Genomic DNA, 20,943 nt, shown 5'->3' with positions numbered 1-20,943 from the left:
GTAGTCCTGAGTAGCTTCTCATGTTCCCTGTAACACCTGTTCTAGTACTTAACTCTCGTCCTGGAGACCGTGTAACCATTCAGAAGAGTACGGAAGGCTGGCGTTCTGGGGCTCTGCCGTCCTTTTGCAGAATTTTTTTGCAACCCTGCCATCCAAGCCTCGCGGTGGTCACATCAGGGAAAGGCCCGCTTTTTCGTTGTCCACGTGGAGATGAGGGTAGAGAGGTCAGACGCGGAGGCTTCTAGCTGGGAATCCAAGAGAAGCAGTGCGGCCATCCAGTGGAGGATGTATGCAGGTGGCTAGGAAGTGGCACGATCTGGAGAGGGACGGGGGAGAGAAGGTTCCAGGTCCTTCTGACTTCCTCCCTGGGATTTGTGCCTGGGCTGTGCTGGCGTTGCGTTTGTTGCTTTGGTGTCTGAGCATGGATTTTAGCCATAGTCGTTTTGATTCCACCCAGCGAGTCGGAGCTTTTTCCTTGGGCTTTCTGCTTTGTTGCGGTCACGTGTTACATAGGATGATGACCCCAGATGCTGAGGGACGGGCTAGCCTGACCTCACATGATCACCTTTCCAAGTAAATCTGCCCGCACTCACCTTAGATGCCCCGATCTCATTCGGGGGTCGCCGCTGGCATGGTCTGGGCGCCTGGTTTCCTGCCAGTGCTCTGGCTTCCCTCGTGTCTGGTTCAGTGTCCAGTGTGGTCATTGCAGGAGTCCCTGAGTGGTGGACGCCGGTCGCTTCCCCGTGTAGTGCTGTCTTGTCGTTATTGTGGCTTTTGCTCTCTTCCCATGTACTATTTTTGGTCTGTTCCATCCCGTTTGGGGCTGTGGTTTCTTTGCAAGGGGCCCTTGTATTTCGATGAGCATGAAGACATTTTTCTGTAATGTTCATACTTAAGGTAAAAATTATACTCAGTGGGGTGAGTTAAACTGTGGTCTCTAATGAACCCACTTCTTTGATTGTTTAACACATTTTACTGAAATGTCATGGCATTGCATACAGTTTTAAAAATACACTATTTTAAAGAGCAGAAGCATGCATGAGTACGCCAAAAAACCATCCCTTTCCTCATCTGCAAAGTCTCATCCCCCACAGTGGGGCCTGTGGCCCAGGGTCCCCGGCGTCCTGGATCAGGGGAAAGACTGTCCATGATCTTCCAGGGGCTCAGCCCGCCCACTCGTCCTCTCATGTGTGACTCCAGGTCAGGGATGGGGCACCCAGGGTGGGCCCGAGTGGTTGTGCATCAGGGCTCTGGATGCAGAAGGAACTGTGGGCAGGTGCCGCCGTGTGCCTGGAAACCCCTGAGCCCCCCTGAATCTTGTTTCCTGGGGCCATCCCCGTGCCTTCCTGGAACCAGGCAGGTGACCACGTCCTTGCCTCTCGTAGGGGGGCCAGGGAACTGACTCCCCTTCCTGTCCACTTGCCTGCATGAGTCTCCTAGCAGCAGGAGAATCAGGTGGTTTCTGAAAGGACGTGAATGAAGAAAGCCTCAGTTTCTCACTGGCCACACTGGAGTTCTTCCTGGGACTGGAATTCTTCTAGGGAGCCTGTAGCTGGAGAGCGATCTCAGTTCTTGTCACATGTGTCAGTGTCAACCGACTACGTGTGCTTGCTTCATTGAGAAGCTTTATCTTCAGAACGTTCTGGAGTTGGAACGTACTGAATCGTGGCCCAGGTTTGCGCAGAGCGTGGGAACGATGCAGTCCCCTCCCGCCTGCACAGGTGGCTGATGGAGCACAGCTCAGCCCCACCTGCGACGACTCGCAGAGACATGGGGTCAGGTTAGTGGGGCCACACTGGGGGAGTGAACGTCCAGCACGCGGTGATGCCTCTCCACTTCTCACTTGGCCTCCTTCCCTCGTACAACTGCTGGAGTGAGCACTGCCCCGGCTGCACGTGCCAGTGACGTCCGGCACAGAGCTTTGCGCTGCGGTGGTGGCCTTGAGCACAGCCTGGGCTCCCTGGAGCTTTTGTCCTGCCTTCATAGGGCCATTCCTTGACTTAATCAGCATGTGAATGTCTCTTAACGTCTCTGGCCCCCCACAGCTGCGGGATCTTTACATCTCTGGCAGTTTAAGGTGGGGAAGGCCCTGTTTTTGGAAGTGGTCTCCGTAGGAAACTGGTGCGGGATGACCCCAGACTTTGCCGGAACATACTTCTCATCAGATCCCTTGTAGCCGGGTCTCCGAGGATAACAGCTGTTGTGCTTTAATCGTGTGATCCGTTCTCGCTGATGCTCTTGTAGCAAAGAGAGTTGACTAACACGATTTCAGTCATTTTAAAGAATGCAGTTTAAATGAGGGATGAATTTTTTTTTAAAGATTTTATTTATTCATGAGAATAGAGAGAGAGACAGGCAGAGGGAGAAGCAGGCTCCATGCAGGGGGCCCGATGTGGGACTCAATCCCGGGACCCCAGGATCAGGCCCTGGGCTGAAGGCGGCACTAAACCGCTGAGCCACTCAGGTGCCCGGGGATGAATTTAAATATTGTGTGTTTTTGAATTAGTGGATTAGTGCAAAAGTGGGTAACTCAGCAGGGAGCCAGTGATTCCATCAGAGTAATGCGAGGAGTGAGGTGTTTGTGGAGGGAAGTATGCGCTCCGTCGTGTGTGTGACTGAGTGAGTGAGCTCGAGGGCCATAACAAATTACCACGCGCTGCATGGTGACATCACCAGCACCTTACGGTCCCCACTGGAGACCCGAGGGCCGAGATGAAGGTGTGAGATGAAGGTGTCGGCGGGATTGGCTCTTCCTGGAGGCTCTGAGCACGGGTGGGCGTGCCCTGGCTGGTAGGCTCCCCCTCCCTGTGGTCTGTGCCCCCGGCGTTCGTGTCTCTGTCCAGGTTTCCCTCTCCCCACGGGACGGCAGTCACTGACTCGGGGCCCACCCTGCTCCCTCATCTTTGTCATAGCTGCAAAGACCCCATTTCCAGATGAGGTTACATGGCAGGTATTGGGCTAGGACGCGAACATCTAGGGAACGGAATCGTGCCCCCACGACCGTACGTGTGTTACACATGTGGCGGTTAAGTGGCCCCGTTCCACTTGGGGGCAGCGGGAGCGACGAGCCCCCCACCCCAGCTCTTCCTGGAGGTGGTGCTCCCTGCTGGTGTGCTGGAACTCCACAGGTTAGCCGAGCTTGCCTGTGACCTTCACGCCTCTGATGGGGATTTCACAGCTGTCATTCACTTTCCGTGAAGAGAAGCAGGTGAAAATGACTCCTTTGCTCTCGGAGCCCTGTCAGCGGCTGCTAATTAGGATCGTGGATGATGTTTGGGCATAGAATGGGAGCGTCCACCTCGTGTGTGTGCCTACTATTCACTGTGCACCCCACCTTCCCCACCACAGACCCCCCGTGACCGCCTCACGATTTTTAACTCTCTCCCCTTGAAAATTAGGAAGAGAAAGAGGAACCTAGGCCATCTGGCTTCGGTGGGAATTTGGCAGACACCTGCCCTGAGCCCTGGGAGGTTGTGGACGGTGGTGTCCTCGAGACGTTGAGCTTTAGAAACCAGGTCACGGCTCTGAAACCTTGTGCCTGTGACATCCTCGCGTTACTCATCTTCTCTCAGGCCGTGGGCCCTGCTGAGCCGCGCGGACAGCTCGTGCAGAAGGACCTGGAGCCTGGAAGAGCTCACGGCCAGCAGCCACTGGCAGGGTGGTGGACAGAGCAGGGCCCACGAGCTCTCAAAGCCAAGATTTGGCTGTCCTCTGGGCCAAGTGGAAGTTTTTTTTTTTAAGATTTTATTTATTTACTCATGAGAGAGGCAGAGACACAGGCAGAGGGGAGAAGCAGGCTCCATGCGGGGAGCCCGACGTGGGACTCGAACCCAGGTCCCCAGGATCAGGCCCTGGGCTGAAGGCGGGGCCAAACCACTGAGCCTCCCGGGCTGCCCTCAGTGGAATATTTTAAGGTCAGTAGAGACAAGCCTAAGAATGTCCATGGAGCCTCCCTCCTGTGATTATAAGATTAACTGCTCTTAGCTACTTTTTCAAGGAACTGTGGGAACCAAACGGGGTGAAAGGTGCCGGGGTGCTCCGGTCCTGGCTGCCCGTGTCACGTGTGGGTGGAGAGGTCTGTGCTCACCGGTCCTGGCAGCGAGGGCGGCCTGATGGCGGTCAGGTCCCTGCAAGCTGGCTGTCCCTCCCCTCCTCCCGTCCTCAGGACTCTGCCTGCAGCTGCTGTTGCCCAGCAGATGTGTCTGTCTCGGGGCAGGAGATATGTTCTCAGGAGCACATGTATCTGAGATTTTTTTTTTTTTTTAGTGAATGTTTACTTGGTTGCTTAGAAACAAACCATGTGGTAAACACTTAGCCGTATTTTCTGGGACACATGAAATGCATTTAAGCTGTCAGCCCCCGAAACCCTTTCCAAATCAAATAAACTTAAAAAAATTTTTGTCAGCTACCACTGCTCAACAGATGTTAGGGCTTATTTCTAAACACGTCTTCTTGTGCTGTTGAACGTCCCAATGAAAAAAATCTGTAAACTCTAATAAAAGTTGAGTAGTTTTGAAATCTAGCCATTTAAATGTTCCAACATAATTTTGCCATGTTACTTGTAACGAAGTGATTATGAGTACGTGATAATTTTTTAATGAGGATTATCTGTAAACCTGGAGAGGACGAGCAGCCTGCTGGTAGGTAGGTTTAATAGACCAGGCACAAGTCAGGTCTTTGACCCTCTCGAGTCCTTTCGAGCCCACCGCTGGCTGGGGAAGTATCGTTGACCTCTCGCTCTCTTCCACCTGCTTTTAATTCTGTCCTCCCATATGTACGCCGTGTTGAGGGTCGGGGGTGTCGTCCGGAACAGGTGAGGGATACTGAGATGAATACTTAGAGCCACAGGGTCGGGGGTGTCGTCCGGAACAGGTGAGGGATACTGAGATGAATACTAGAGCCACAAGGAATAACAGACAAGCACATTCTACTTTGTTTTGAGCGGGGGAAAAGCAAGCTGTAAAACAAGAATAAGGAGGTCGTCATGCTTTTGGCATCGACCAAGCTGGCAGGACAAAATGTGTTTTAGAGTTGGTCGTTTGGAACTCAGAACACATCTTCCCATGGTGTTATAATTAATTCAACAAGAAACCGAGGGCGTACTGAGAGCTGGGCACCTTCCAGAGAGAAGAGCCTTGTGTTTCCAAAACTCTGATTCAAGGCGGTGATTCACACCTGGCTGAACGGGTCTCTGTGAGCGCTCTGAAGAGGGCATGCTGGCTTCTGCGGGGGAGAGCTCCAGGATCCCCCTGCAGCCCGCAGGTGCTCACTTAGGCCACAGAGCCCCCAAATAGCACCGTGCACGCTGTTGACACAGCTGTGGCTTTCCTGAGACCTCTCAGGACGTCGCAAGTTGTTACAAAAACCCTTTCTTTACTAGGAAGAAGGGAGATGAGGGTCCAGAAAGTTTCACCCTTTGCCATTGCAGATTATTTTTTTTTTCCCAGAGAAATCTTAATACCAAGGTTTTTTTTTTTTTTTTTTTTTTTTGCTTTAAATGCATGCCGTCTGTGTTGCAAATTAAATAGTAGTCATTGGATGCCCCAGAGCTGGCCCCCATCCGGGTGAAAGCACCCTGGTCCATTGCTGCATCTGTCCCCATCTCTGGCCTCGATGCTGTCCTCCTGCTGGCAGCTGGCTCCCGTCCCAGGGAGTCCGAGTGGCAGCAGAGCAAGTCCGACTCCCGTCCAGGCAGCGGCCTGCTCTGATCTGGAAGCCACAGGATGCATGGTCAGTGTATTAGCCTGGATCCTAGTTGACCAACTTCAAGGAGCTCAAATAGAAGAGCAGGGATTTATTAACTCGTGTCCTGGGAGTGGCCAAGGGGACGGATGCAGCTCTAGAAAGGCCCTGCCGATCCACACAAGCACACGAGGAATGATCTGTCCCCACTACTCCCTGCCCCCGGTGGGCTTCGTGTTCAGCTGTGTCTCCCCAGAGGGTGGCCAGCATTCTGTTGGTGGCCTCCCGACCATGTGACCTTCAGTGTCCCTGGGACACAGGGAGGAGAGCTGATTCTCTCAGTGGCTCCAGCAGAAGATCCCACACGGCTCTGGTTGCCTTGCTGGAGCCCCATGGTTTTCCTGTATGGTGACCGACAGGACGCTCGTAATGCAGAGCTCTGTCCCCACTAACAGACCCGTTGTCTGGGTGTTCAGTGTGGCAGCGGCGAGGCACAGTTTGAACACCCCCCAGTGCTCCCCCTGGCAAACCACTATGACTCCTACCGTCACTTTGGCTTTGGCTTCAGACCTCAAGTGTTTCAAGCATTTTTTTCCTTCTTGATTTTCAAGGGCAGCCGACTTGGGAATGTTACGCGTTTGCTTGGATCTTGAAATATCAGCTCACAAAGCCGTTTCTCTGCATCCCCTTCCCCGCTGTTGTCTTAACTCCCCTCCCCTCCTTCCCCCTCAGTTGTCTTACTGGTCCTAGGAAGTGGGAGAGACCAGACACTTGTAACATCCTTAGCTAAGGCGAGCTGCCCACCGAGGTTGAGAGGCTTTCCGTGGAAGCCAGTACAGAAAGGGAGAGATGCTGGGCTGAGGCCAGCCTTGGGGTGAGCAGAGGAGAAGGGGGTGAGGGGCCCATGTCTGGTGCACAGAGGAGGTGGGGGAAGGCAGGGGTTGGGAGAAGCTCCCTGCCTGGCTATGGGTCAAGGTGGAGAGCTTTACATTCCGGAGGAGGCCCGGTATTAATTTGAATGGATGGAGCTCACGTTTCAGTTACGGCTGATTAGAGACGGAGCGGTTGACGTTGTCTGAAGAAAATGTTCCACCCTGCGAGACCATGCTTGTTTGATCTTAGAGCTCCCAAGTGCGAGCTCCCCTTTGGCGTCCTGGCAAGCTCCAAGGGCCAGGACATGGTGCCGAGGGAGGTAACAGCAGCGGGCAACGGGGGCCAAGTGCCAGAACTACAGGAGAGGATCGGAGGTATAACGAAAGTGCCCTTGAGCGCCCCTCCGGGTCACGTGTTCCTGCTGGAGTCAGGGCAGGGCCTCTGTAGGGACCAGCCACTCGCTCCATCGGGCCCAGCTGTGTGTGCGCACCTGCGCGCTTGCAGATCTCCCGGTGATCTGCTACGGGGGACGGTTTCATAGGGTTCAAATGACTTCATTGATGATCAACCCAGGCCAGACGTGGAAACCAGGTTCAGCTTTGGCGTAGTGTTTTGTCCATCCCGGGTGGCTTCCTGGAGGCAGTGTGTTGGGAGACTCTGAGGCAGGCTCTAGTACAAGAGGAATATGAAGGGCGATCAGTAGATGGCACCTGCCCTGGATCTGGAAGCTGCTTGGGTCTTCTCTTCATGGGGTCCTGAGGAGCAGCGTGTGTGGCCGACGTTCGTTACCCTTTCCCGAGCACCCCACCCCCGCCCCGTTTTATTTTGTTAATTGTTTTGCCAATTTTAAAAAATAACATCACAGGCAAAAGAAAAAAATAGCACTTGCTCTTTGAGGACCACTTGAGTGTGTGGATGGCGTGCAGAGAGCGGAAGGCGGGGTGGGGGGCGGCACTCAAGCCACCTTGCAGCGTGTTCCTGCCTCTGTGCTCTGAGAGGTGGGGGAGCGGGTTCAGGGTGAATGAGGAAGGGAGGTCTGGCGCCCCGACAAGCGTGGGGGAGGCGTGGGAGAGACAGAGCCCAGGTGCGGTGGATGCGCCACCTGGCAGGGGGTCAGGCCAGTCACTCTGGGCCCGTCCCTGGCAGCCCAGGTGGGAAAGAGGCCCTCGTGGGGGCTGCTGGTGGCTGGCTGACATAGGAGCGTTCTGAAGGGCGTCGGGGAGCCCGCACCCGGGCTGCTGACAGGCTTTTGCATGAGCCTGGCTTTGGAGAAGGAGGTAGGGACAAGCGGGAGGAGTCCGCCGACAGCCTCTGGAGGTTGGAACTGATTCACGTGCTGATGGAAGGGAGCGCGGGGTCCCCGTGACCTCCAAGCCCTCCGCAGCCCCGTCGGGAGTGCTGGCCGTTCATTAGCTCTGGCCACAGGGTGCGTTGGTGCTGTCCAGGCGCTGGGCCCTGGTGCGCCGTCCGGCTTGGGCAGGGGCCTGAGATGAGCCCCGTCTCGTTCCAGGTGCAGGAGCTTCCTGGGCCTTGCCGGGTCAGCTTGAGAGGCGGTGACACAGGCACGCACGTGTACACACGCACTCGCACACCTGTGGGACGGCCCCTGGGGCCTGCTCAGCGGGCTCCCGCTCAATGCTGGCATCGGGCGCTCTCCCGGACCAGAGCTCCCTCTAGGCTGGAGACAGAACCTCCTGGATGCCTTCCACTGAAGTAAATACAGCGTTTCCATAGGACTCTAACAGTTCCACAGAGTCTCCAGAGAGATGGTGGAAAATATCAATCTGCACATCGGCATAGGAGACGTCAGAGCGGAGCCCGGCTCGCCTGCTCGGGCCGTGACTGCCGTGAGCTGGAAGAGGCGTGCGTTTTTAAACGTTTATAAAAATAAATAGGCCCATAAAAACCCAACAGAAAAGAGGAACATGGCTCCCAGTGCCTAAGCTATTTATTATCTGGCCCTTTGGTCATCGTTTGCTCCACGGTGTGTAGAAACATCAACTCATGACGATGTATCGTTGGATTTGACTAACAGTGAGCAGCCTTTTATAATTTCTTGAAGCAGACATCTGATTGATATTCAGAGAAAGTGAGTGAGCCGTTTTTTTTTTCTTATTTTGAGAGAGAGTGAGGGGTGGAGGGCCAGAGGGAGAGGGAGATTTCTCCAGCAGACTGCACTCACCGTGGAGCCGGACGTGGGGCTCTATCCTACGACCCCAAGATCACGACCTAGGCAAAAATCAAGAGTTGGACGCGTAACCCGGCTGAGGCACCCAGGCGCCCCGTGAGTGAGCAATTCTGAAAGCCTTTTACTTTCCATATTCGATTCTAGGATTGCATATTTAAAAATAGCGTTTATGCACCAGATTATTTTTTTAACGGAACGTTATTTTCACATGGACTGCACCAGTCGAGAACAATAAATCTGAGGGACTGAGAGACCGTCTGCCTGCGTGCTAGTAGCTGAATAGCCCACCATCCAGCTTCTGTTTGTTGCTCGCCGCCGACGGGCTCCCCCTCACGCTCTCGCACTCAGGCCCGTGACACACGTGTCAGGCCACGGGTAGTGTCACTGGTCAAGGAAGCCTTGTTTTTAAATATTCTGGGCGAGGAGCTTGGCTCCTGTGCCCCAAGCTATAAAACTCTCTGTAAGTTTACCTTTTTTGATGCTTAAAATAAATGTGCAGAATATTAAAAATAACCGTAAGTATGTTTTCCCCGCAAAGGAACAAATGTGCAAGACTGTATTTCACTACGTTCACCACGCAAGCTATTTCGGGGGCAGCCGTAGGTGCTGGAATGTTCAAGTACAACCACAGCGGTGGGCATTGGAACAGTTTCAATAAACAGTTTACAGATTTGGTTGTAAGTCAGATTTTACAGAGCAGGGTCCATCATTATATAGGACTGTTTTCTGTAGAATGCAGATTCAGGACCGCCCACCCCATCCGCTCATGGGTCCTGGGGGCCGGGCCTGTAGGGGCTTGTGGTGCCCAGCTTTCCCTGCCGTCCATCCCACACCAGGCCCGACTCTTGTCCATTTCCTTCCTGCTCGCTGCCCTTGAGCACAAGCTGCATTAGGGCAGAGCTTCTGCTTCGTGGCCTCTGTTCTTGGCCCCAGTGCCGTGCGTGGCGTGTGACCTGGCTTGCTAAACACCAGTGGTGGTTCCGAAGACCACGATTGGGTGGACCCAGTGCCGGGAGGGAAGGTGGAATTGGCAGGAAGCACTTGGGAAAGGCTCACTCCCAGCAAGGCTCTTGCCTGCTGCTAGTAGGAACCCAGTGGTGTCACCCGAGTGCAAATCCGATACATTCTGTCCCTTGGTTACTTTATCACTTGCTCGCATGGAAGCCTGGCCAGACTTGTCAGCAGAGATGTAGAGAATCTTCCCCTTGGAGCAATTTAAGAAGCACTGTCGAAGACTTCCAATTTCCTGAGCTGTCTTGACTTGTTCTCCTGGATCTTCCAGAACATGTGGAATTGGGACCAAGGATTAGGCAGAGTCTTGGTTTTTCCTGTAGGAATGGGAGCCCTGTCTTTCGCTGGCCAGTTACCCCCTCCTTGGTGTGCTCCCCTGTCACTGCATTTGCAGGTTGAGACTCTGCCTCCAAGTGTGAGTTTGCATTTGGAAATAGTAAAGTCGTCATCGTAACTGTAGCAATTACTTGCTGGTTTTTGCGAGGCGCTTGTGACATTTAAGGACCCCGTGGGGAGCTGACGTGGACTAGCTCATGCCCCCTCCCTGTGGCGACATGAGTCAGGTGCTCTGATGACCTGAGGTTGCACACGAGGAAATGAAGGCCCCAGGAGGCACGGGCACCACTCAGGGTATGGGCCCCGTGGGCCCCACGGTGGGCCGCTCTGTGTCTCTTCCCCTTTGCTGCTGCCTGGAAGCACCACCACCCGCCATCACAACTTTATAGCTCATCAGCCGGGCTCAGGGCACTTGGGAAGACCTCGGGTCACCGTGCATACTGAGGGCCGGGCTATGCCGTCCACCGCAGGGTGTTTGACCCCTGGAACAGCTGCCAAGTTATTGGGGAACATCCTGAGTTATGTGGAGGCACATAAGTGAGCTTTGGGGCTTTGGATTCTAGCTTCCCAAGCAGCTTTGCAGGAAAATCCCGAGTGTGTGGGGCCAGGGCAGACGGAGTAGGTCTGGGGGCTCTGAGCCAAAGGGCTGGTCAAGTGCCAGGGTTGGTCTTGGCTCGTGATCCGAGAGGGGGGACCTGCTGGAAGAGGCCTGGGTGGTCAGCATTACACCCATGAGCGTGCGATGAGGGCAGGTAGGAGGGAAATCACTCCCATTGCAAAGGCCTCTTTCCAGAGGGCGGACCCCTTATTCCCAGGTGGAGTCCTGGAGACCCTTGAGCTCTCTGTCCCCCACCCCCCTCCCGCCTGCCTGCCTGCCTTCTGGAGTCCATGACAACCCACAGCACATATTATTCTTTGCAAAAGTTGAGCTGCAGTTCTAATTACAGATAACTTTTGGGGGGGATAATAGTGTTTTAAAGCAATTTTAGGTAGTGTTTTTTTTGGGGGGCGGGGAGAAGCTCCTAAAACTTAATGAGAGTGATACTAGGTCTGTCGCTGGATGTTGAAAATTGGAGATTGGCCTGGATAATCCAACCCTCACACCTGCCCGGAGTTGCCGTGTTTATTTTAGTCTTCAAAAGAGATGGTTTGAAGGAGAGAACTCTCCATAGGTTTCATGTATTAAACCTCCGGGTTTACGTATTCCTCAAAGCTCTCGGAGGCTACGCTGTGAGGAAATCCTGACTGTTGAGCAACAAACCACTTCCTGAAACGTTTAGTTTTCCAGCTTCTGTTTGAGCAGCAATATCCTGTTGTCCCTGAGCCCCTGGGCACGCCTCTGGGGCATCACGGCTCCGCCAGTGGCACTTGCTGCTCCCCGGAGGCGGCAGCGAAGCTCCTCTTGTGAACGCAGAACAGAGCCCAAGGTTCCCCCGGTTCCAGCGTGACGTCTGCCTTTCCATCCAGTTAATTTAGGTTTTGTTGGCTTGGGGTCAAGAAAACCTGAGCTGCATGAGTGACACTTGGAAAAAAAACAAAAAAAAGCACCAACCCGTTTGCTGTTTCGAGGGGCCCTTCCACTAAACAGACCCCAAGTACCCAAGTAGGAGGAATGGTTGGGTTTTACGTCTCGTGTTGAAATAATGAAAGCAGCTGCTCTCAGCCCACAGATTGTTTAGACAGAGGCCCCCCAGGTCACAGTAAGCACTGAATGTGCCACGACTTACCCCAGAGTCAGCTAGTGAACTACTTGGTGTTGCTCAACCGGCTTCTAGACCACAGCCTGCACACATGCCCGGCTTGTTGGTCGTGAGAACATGGGACACGTCCCCAAGCAAGGTGCTTGTCCGTGTAGACTCCAGGTGCAGACACATGCAGGGCGAGGTTTCTAAAAGGCCAGGTTAAAAGCCGCCACGCCACTAACATTCCAGAAGGTGGGTTTCTGCGTTTACATAGGAGTTTACCGACACAGCCAGATCCGCATTGTTCTTGGTCCTGTGGAGCGGATCACGTACTTGTTCCTTGTTAACTAGGATTCAGTTCCACGACCCGTTATGTATACATAAAAATGCTTAAATCATCCATTTTTAAAAAGCCTTGAAGCCTCGCTGAAGGGAAGTCCTTTTGAGTAGCTTTGAAGCCCTGCTGCTTGATAAGAGGCCGCCGCACCTTTGCTGGCAGGAAGAGTTTTCCTCCAGCGCCTCTGTTTTCTCCTCTTTAAAGTGATGATGAGAGTCTGTGTCACATTTTCCTGGAACATCTTGCGGTCTTCTGATCTGCAGATTCAGATCTCTCTGCATTTCTGGAAAATTCCTTTGTATTTTTATCTCCCAAGAGTCTTGTAGTTCTTGGGGGCAGGGGGGAGTTTGTTGTCAGCGACCCCGTTTATTCTTCTCTCAGGTCGGTCTGTCCTGTCCGCTCACTTCTGCCTCAGTTTACCTCCATCGTTCTCATCTCACCAGCTGTTTGTTTCAAGCCGTCCCTCTGTGTCAGACTCGCAGCTTTGAGCACCGTCTCTTCTCTTCCTTACATTTTTTTGAATTTTACTCATTTGTTCCAAAGTGTCGCTGTGGTTCTCCATTCTAGGGGTTTCCACCTCACCTCCTATTTGAGATTCTTCTCCCTGGCATTCTCGTTGTTTCGAAAGCCTACTATTAACATGCGTTAGAGAGGGAAGCGATCATCAGGGATTTCCTTCTGCTTTTTGAGTTGTTTTCTAACGCATTGGCTCCTGCGTTTTGCGTGCTCCCTGCCTGTCTCCCTCCCACCTCCTGTGGTATCTGCTGTTCTTCCCATTCCTCCAGGGACCCTCTCGCTGCTGGGACAGGTGCTGTCCTGCCCCTGCTCTGGGGTTCCCATGGATCACAGACACGGCTGGGCTGTCGAGAAGGCCAGGAACGGGGCAGCCTGGGTGGCCCAGCGGTTTAGCGCCGCCTGCAGCCCAGGGCGTGATCCTGGAGACCCGAGATCGAGTCCCACGTCGGGTTCCCTGCATGGAGCCTGCTTCTCCCTCTGCCTGTTCTCTGCCTCTCTCTGTGTGTCTCTCATGAATTTAAAAAAAAAAAAAAGGTGGGGAACGCTTGGGCCGTGGGACCTGAGGCTGGATACTGTGTGCCTGGGGAGTTACAGTATAAATGCCCATCCCTCTCCTCCGCCCCCGAGGGAGCCGCCTCCAAACCACAGGGGTCTGCTCTTAGTCACAGACCGGCCCTGCCTTTCCTGTAAATTTGCACATGTCCAACTATGGGGTTCCCTTCACTCACAGGGCGGGGGTTGGATTCCGTACTGTGTTCCCCGCGGGGCCCCCCTTCCATTCTGGCGTCCTCTTTGCCTGCAGAGGGCCAAGGATAAGGCCGTGCTGCCTCTTCCATTTTTCCCTGCCCGTCGGGGGCTGTTGTTCACTCCGGGGGTGGGATTAGGGGCCTGCCCAGCCCCGGAGTCTTCCTTTTTATCCGAAGGCCACTGTTTTTGAGGTTTTATTCTGTGAAGCTTCGCTCTTTTTCTCAGTGGAGGGTGAATTATCTTCCTCCTGCTGCTTACTCTTTCCCCCTTTGTTTTATTAGGAATAAAGGAAAGGAAATGCAGTCACAGTGAAGTCCGATCTGCCATCCTAACCTGGAACTTTGACTTCTTTCCCGATCTTCCTTTGTTATTTTACTTAGATCTGGGTGAAATGAAGTCATTAGAGACCACGGCCTGTTTGAGGAAGTACCGTGTCCAACCTCATCTTGGCCGAGTCCTAACCCCGAGTCTTTCACCCGTGGAACCACTTAGTGGGCACCACGCATTAATCCTCCTGCTGCTACATTTTTATAGTTGTTACTGTTGGGTGTTTTTTGTTTTTTTTTTTTAAACAACGTAAGTTTAAACAAAAATTGGCAGAGAAAATGAAATCTGACTCAGTTAAATTTTGTAAACTATTACATTACCGATGAGACTTTATTTCCCAGCGAAAAAGTAACATGGCCCAAAATTCTTTTTAAATGTCACAGTACAAAGCTTCTCCACGGCCTCCTTGTTAATAAGTTATGGACTTTGGTATTTTCGTCAAACTTTAAAGGGCAAAATTAACTTCAAAACGTCTCTGGCACATTCATGATTAATTTTTTTTTAAATTCTCTTAGGGAGAAATGAGTTCATAGCCTTTCTCAGTGTATCCCTCTCATTCCACTTGTCTTAAAAAATTATGATACAATGAAATTTGCAGACATTTTATCTTATCTTGGGGCCGTATGGAGAAGAACATTTTAGGCAAGTGTTAGTAAGGTTTTCACAGCCAAGAATGTCTGCACGCTGAGTGTAGGAGACCCAGTCCCTGGTGTGTGTCCTAGCCTGAGCCATGGCTCGTGACCACTGACCACCCCGAGGCCAGCTTGCAGCCACGGGGAGCACCAGAGCCCAGCTACAGCTTCAGCAGATGTTAGGACGATGCCCCTCCTCTTTCTTACAGAAAAGAGCAATAATATGCTATACAAAGGCTAATTTAAACTCAAAAATGATTTTCATCCTTTGCCAAAGTAAAGAGGAAAAACTACAGTAAAAATAAAAAAGTCGGGATCCCTGGGTGGCGCAGCGGTTTGACGCCTGCCTTTGGCCCAGGGCGCGATCCTGGAGACCCGGGATCGAATCCCACATCGGGCTCCCGGTGCATGGAGCCTGCTTCTCCCTCTGCCTGTGTCTCTGCCTCTCTCTCTCTGTCTGTGACTATCATAAATAAAAATAAATAAAATAAAATAAAATAAATAAAAATAAAAAAGTCCAGTGAGGAACCTGGTGCGTGTGGTCAGCATGCCCTCAGCTGCTGGCGCATCCGGGAGCTGCTGGGGGTGCAGGGCCAGCCGGCGGGGAGGCAGGGTCCCAGGGCGCAGAGGAAGAGGGTGGACTCCCTCCCGGTCAGACCTGCGGGCTGTGGAGTGCTGTGGGCGTGGGCCTGCAGGGGTGAGGCAGCAGGAAACTCCTGCAGAAACCTCCCCGGGAAGCCTGGATGATTTCAACAAACAGGATGGAGGGAATACAGGGGGTTTTGAAATGTTATAGGGATAAGCTAGGCGGGCGGGAGAGAGTGTGAGAGCGTGTGTGAGCTCACTGTGGGTGAAGGTGTAGCGTGAGGCTCCGGAGGTTGTATCAGTTCGCGAGGGCGGCGGTAACGAAGGGCCACAGATAGCGGCGCTCCACACCACGCCGTTGATGCTCCCACCCTTCTGAAGCCCAGAAGCCCGAGGTCACGGTGTCGGTGGGCTTGATTCCTCCTGGGCCTGTGAGGGAGGGTCTGTTGCAGGCCTCTCCTGGCTTCTCATGGTTTGGAGGTCATCTTTGGGGCTTCTTGGCTTATAAAGCTCCTGCTTTTATCTTCACCAAAATTTCTCCTTGTCTAAGGACACCAGTCACTGGGTAAGGGGCCCATCGTACCCTAGTATGAACTCGTCTTAACTGATCACATCTGCATTGATTTTATTTGCAAATAAGGTCATGTTCTGATCTTATTTGGACCTCAGCATACGAATTTGGGGTGGAGGAGAGGACAGTTCGACCCATGACAGAGGTAGTAGTGGGACACTGCGTGAGAGTAACGCTGCTCTTTGGGATATGATAATTAGCTACTTGACAGATCAGGGGATGCTTAATGATTATCGGGGTTTTTCTAAGTACCTGCTGGATCCTCACGCCTCCTGTGCCCCCCTGAAAGGCCCCAGAGCTCAGCCCTCGTGCCCACCGAGAAACTCCCTTCCTCACTTTCTCCTGAGCACAGACAGGACTCTGTTGCTAAAAGGATGTTTTCCGGGTACTGCCCAGACCAGTCGCTACCACCGGAGGGCCCAGCTGATGTGATATCATAGGAACTACTTTGAAATCACTTAACTCAGAGCACAAGTATTTTCCTGTGATGTGAGAGCTTTAAAAGTCTGCATTAGATGTGCTGTCCACGGACTTGGTCTGGGGCGCTCTGCTACCTCGGGCTGCTTTGTAGTGGCTGTCACCCTCCTTCAGGTGCCTAGACCCACCGGGAATCAGAGGAAAGACTTGTGAACTTGTACACAAATTCCTGTGGCTTTCCCCTTGTCCCCCTCAGCATGACCCTTCAGATCTCTAGGAACGAGATGGGAAGGGAAAGGTTTTCTCCAAAGTAAGAAATAGATTTCCCATCTAACATTGTTTTTTTGTTTGTTTTTCATGAAAGGTTGAATTCCGTTCATTCTGGAGAGATTGCAGGTTTCCAGCATCTCTTTTTTTAAAGGTCTTAAAAAATAAATGATACTGGTTATTGTTGCAACATATGCAGATTTTTCTATTGTGAGTAGGTCTATTAAACGTTAGATATATGTTTTCTAAAAGCAAGTGATAAACTCTTGGCAGAAATTTTGAAACACGCTAGCAATGCTTGCCAGAGCTGCTGCCCTGTGGGTGGGCACCTGCCCCCCCGGGTGGTGGGGGTCCCGTTTTACAGCTGGGGACCCTGCGGTACAGAGAGGTGAATAAGGAAGGCGAAGCCCCCCAGGTGGCGTGTGTGGCAGTGCCGGGACCCGCCCAGGCAGCCGGCCCAGCGTCGGAGTCTCATGGCTGAGACACACTGAGGCTTGGGGCTTCTGCTGGGTGCTGGGTGTTTCCCAGCTCATTTTATAATCACGACGGCCCAGCTGGCAAAGGGTGCCGTGGTTTTTTTTTTTTTTTTTTTTTACCTACGAGGACTCTGTGATTCGGGGCCCCTGAGTCGTCTGCCAGTCTTCCTAGAGGTGCAGAAAGCACACCTCCGCTTGTCTGGATCCAGCGGGCACACACGCCTGTTACACCCCCCCCCCCCATGACCGTTCTCTGCCCCCTGCCTTGTGATAGCTGTGCCCGCCGTGCAAGGGACCAATCAGAACGAAAGTTTTCTCGGTTTTGTGTGAACGTTGGAAAGTTTTCTTCAGGTTTCATGGTTGAGCAGACGGGACACCAACTAGAACAAGCGTGTTTCACGTGCCCAGGAAGGAAGTGGAGAGTGGGAGTGTGTGCACCTCGGTGCATGAGCATCTGCGTGTGTGCACACGCGTGACCGCTTGGATAGGTTGTGTCCCCCCCCCCCCCAGCCTGCCGCAGTGCACGCAGCGGCTGGGGAAGCTCTGCCGGCGTGGTTCTCCGGGGTGCGGGTACGTGGGGTTTAGGTGCTGTTTCTGGAAGGCCAGGGACTGTGAGAATGAGAGCAGGCGCTGATGTGTTCGTCTCTCACGCACGATTTGGGATCCTGGTGAGGGTTAGCTGGAGCGGGTGGACGCAGAGCCCAGGCTCTCGAAAGGTGGTTTGGCTTTGGAGATGGCAGAGGGACCCGAAGTGGACCTGCGTCCCGTGTCCGAGAGCAGCGGTCCGGGCGCTCCCGAGGAGAGGAGAGAGGCTCCGGCCGGTGGCGCGTCCCTGCCCACCTGGGTGCGTGCAGGGCCGAGATGTCGAGGGCCAGCCGCCTTCCCGCAGGTGCACACGCACACACACGCACACACGTTTCTCGCTAACACGGCGCGCTCTCTAACCCCCCCCCCCCCGCCAGCTGTCCCGCTCTGTCTCCACCTGTGCGGAGATGCCATCCAGTAGTTCTGTCTAACACGTGTGTAGTAGCTCAGCATCCCCCGTACTCGTGCCCCGTGAATACGGAAACACCATCCCCATGATGTTCTGTGTGTTCCCTTCAAAAACTGGGTTTCTCTTGAGGAGAATACAGGTTCGCAGCCCTCGAATTTTATCAAAATGTCGTAGACTAGGCACCTGTTAAACACGAAAACTGGGTTGCAGTCTCGTGAGCCCAACAAGAGAATGATCATTTCAGCGCTCTCTGCTTCTGAACTCTGCCTCAACGTGTTCGCAGTGGGAGAGAACTCCTGCGTTTGCAAACTTAGCCTGTGTTAGAATCCTGCCCTTCTCAGCCACGGGCGCCCCTGGCGTTGCGTGGGAGGCTGTGTACTCTCACCAGAAGTGAACACGGGTCCTTAACGACAAATACTTAAAAGTCTGAGTTCAGTACTGCTTTTAAAGTCCAGTGGTCGCTGGTCCTAAATACTGAGAGAGTGGCCTCCAGGGCGACAGCCTAGGGTGTATTTTTCCACAAGCGAAGCCCACGTCTGTTTGCCCTCCTAGCACCCCGTCTTCCCCGTGTAACGAGGCCTTTTGTGTGTGGCAGGTGGCAGATTCAAGAAAGAGATCGTGGTGGACGGGCAGAGCTACCTGCTGCTGATCAGAGATGAGGGGGGCCCCCCAGAGGCGCAGGTGAGTACTACAGGCTTGCCCCTGCCCCTGGGCTTGCGCCTTGAGCTCCCTTCCCGCGTGACATCCGAGCTCACCCCACCCAAAATGCGCCCAGATATGTCGGAGCTGACGCCCTGGCTGGTAAACCCTTACCTGGGCACCGCGGCTTCTCCAAGGAGGTAAACAGGATGATGCTGATGACGGTTACTATTGTCCTTTTCGTTTCCACTTGGAAAGAGGAGGGTCTTTGGGTGCCCCGCTGAGCTGCTCGATTCTGCTGTGGGACTCTGGGGGGCGGCTGAGCTTCCGGGGCCCTCCAGGCACTCCCGAGGCTCCAGCCTTACAGGGTGCTTAGGAGTGTTAAATGAGATGGTATGTACTGGCCGTACAGTCAGTTGCCCCCAAAAGTAGATGTGATGGAGGTTCACCTGGATGCAGGTAAGACAAGGACAGGATGGCACGAGTCAGGTTGTTGTGGGATTCTATTTTATTTTATTTTATTTTATTATTTTATTTTATTTTATTTTATTTTATTTTTTAAATTTTTTTTTAAAGATTTTATTTATTTATTCGTCGAGATGCAGAGAGAGAGAGAGAGGCAGAGACACAGGCAGAGGGAGAAGCAGGCTCCATGCAGGGAGCCCGACGTGGGACTCGATCCAGGGTCTCCAGGATCACGCCCTGGGCTGCAGGCAGCACTAAACCGCTGCGCCACCGGGGCTGCCCTGTTGTGGGATTTTAATGTTTCTCCCTGACTTTTGCTAATTTTGTTAAGTAGCTATGTAAATTTCTTGGACCATAAGTAATAACATCCTCAGAGAGGCCTTTAAGAACTCGCTGGCAGGGCGCCTGGCTGACTCACTTGGTGGAGTGCGCGACCCTTGATCTCAGGGTTGGGAGTTAAAGCCCCAGGATGGGTGTAGAGATGACCTAAAAAAATTTAAAAAAAAAAAGAATTCAGTGGCAGGTGATCTTTCCAGTACAAAAACCTCCTCTTGGGCAGCCCCAGTGGCGCAGCGGTTTGGCGCCACCTGCAGCCCGGGGTGTGATCCTGGAGACCTGGGATCAAGTCCCACATCGGGCTTCCTGCATGGAGCCTGCTTCTCCCTCTGCCTGTGTCTCTGCCTCTCTCTTGCTCTCTCTGAGTGAATAAATAAATAAATCTTTAAAAAAAAAAAACAACCAAAACTCCTCTTGTAGCCCAAAGGTGGACCACAGCCTGGGTGGAGGCCATGGGAGCCCAGAAGAGGAGCCCCCCCGCCCCAATGCCGGGGTCCAGCAGGGCTCCTGGACACTCCATGGAAGGGGGTCCTGTGTGAAATGCAAAGCTTCGGGATTGCTGTCAGGGCCTGTTTTCCGATTTTACGAGGCCGGCTTTGCCCTGCCTGTGGACTGCCGCTGGCTGGATTGGGGCCGAGGGGGACATTCCTGTAGGGAAGCATATCCCAGGTTGTGTCCTGAGGAGACCGGGGTGGCCTGGGAGGGAAGGGGGTGAAGGTCCCATTCCAGGTGTGCAATGTGGAGGACGTGAGTGACGCCACAGCCATGTGTGACAGCCGAAGGCAGGCATCGGACCCATCCTGCGCAGGGGACGGCCGACCACGCGTCCTGTGCTCCCGAAGACGCCGTCCCCACCCTTCTCTCCGACGGTTGTCACTCAGCTCCTTCTCTCCTCCCTCTTTTCGCCCTAGTTTGCCATGTGGGTGGACGCTGTGATATTTGTCTTCAGCCTGGAGGATGAGATAAGCTTCCAGACCGTTTACCACTACTACAGTCGGATGGCCAACTATCGGAACACGAGCGAGATCCCTCTGGTTCTGGTGGGGACCCAGGGTGAGTGCCGGCCGCGCAGCCTCCGAGTAAAGGACCCCGGCGGTTGGGCAGTAAGTGGACTCAGGGCCATAGGTTTGGTGTGAAGGGATTTGAAAATGATGTAAAGAAGAAATCATTTCCAACCGAAGGCTGTTTCCAATGAGAATCCATGACACTGAAACCGTCCCGTTTCCTGGTTCGATCCTCTGGAGAAGTCGCACGGTCAGCACCCTCGGAGTAAAACAACCCCTTCCCACGTGCTCTAGGGAAAACAGAAATCCATTTTCTTTCTTTTTCTGTAATAGGATCTCTTAATTCTTTCATTCTTTCAGTTATGTGAGATAATTCACAAGGAGTTTAAAAGGTGGTCGATTATAACTTTGGTACATCTTTAAAATTTTGCTGATTTCTTAGGGCAGAGTTTGCTTTTATTTCCCTGTCCTGTGTTATGATGTGTATATAATCTTTCACCTAGCAGGTGCCTCAGAGCCTGGGATCATCCTGTATGAGCACGTTTCCTGCTTTCTGCTGGGCTTCTTAAAACTTGGCCTTTTGCAAAGCGACATCCCTGAAGTCCTTGTCCTCGATCCGATTCTCTGATACACTGGTACCTCCCGTCTGGGTCTTAGGAAGCCACGTAGAAAGTTTTTAAAAACCACAGGCAGGTTACTTTTAAAAACTGCTTTGTCAGCAGTATGGGTGCCTTAGAAAGGAATCCTGTCCAGAAAAACTGGATTGTGCCTTCATTTCTGTCGTGGGGGCTCACACGCCGCATCCGTCCATGCCGTCCGCGTCTGTCTGCCTTGCCATGCCCGGGTGGCCGGATGGGA

The 20,943-nt window shown here is 53.1% G+C and overlaps 1 protein-coding gene across 10 annotated transcripts in view; it reads left to right on the top strand.

Moving 5' to 3' along the window:
• AGAP1 (ArfGAP with GTPase domain, ankyrin repeat and PH domain 1) overlaps nucleotides 1-20,943 on the top strand; it is a 530,214-nt gene that overhangs the window by 188,098 nt on the left and 321,173 nt on the right. For all 10 annotated transcript variants that reach the window (XM_041766497.1, XM_041766496.1, XM_041766499.1 and 7 more), the window contains 2 exons: nucleotides 18,237-18,322; nucleotides 19,993-20,134. In XM_041766497.1, the coding sequence (XP_041622431.1) occupies nucleotides 18,237-18,322; nucleotides 19,993-20,134 (228 nt within the window). The remainder of the gene's footprint in view (nucleotides 1-18,236; nucleotides 18,323-19,992; nucleotides 20,135-20,943) is intronic.

This window comes from Vulpes lagopus, chromosome 8 (genome assembly GCF_018345385.1).
Source record: "Vulpes lagopus strain Blue_001 chromosome 8, ASM1834538v1, whole genome shotgun sequence".
Lineage (NCBI taxonomy): Eukaryota > Metazoa > Chordata > Mammalia > Carnivora > Canidae > Vulpes > Vulpes lagopus.
The sequence above is the reverse complement of the archived record's forward strand: the minus strand, read 5'-3'. Positions and strand labels throughout refer to the sequence as shown.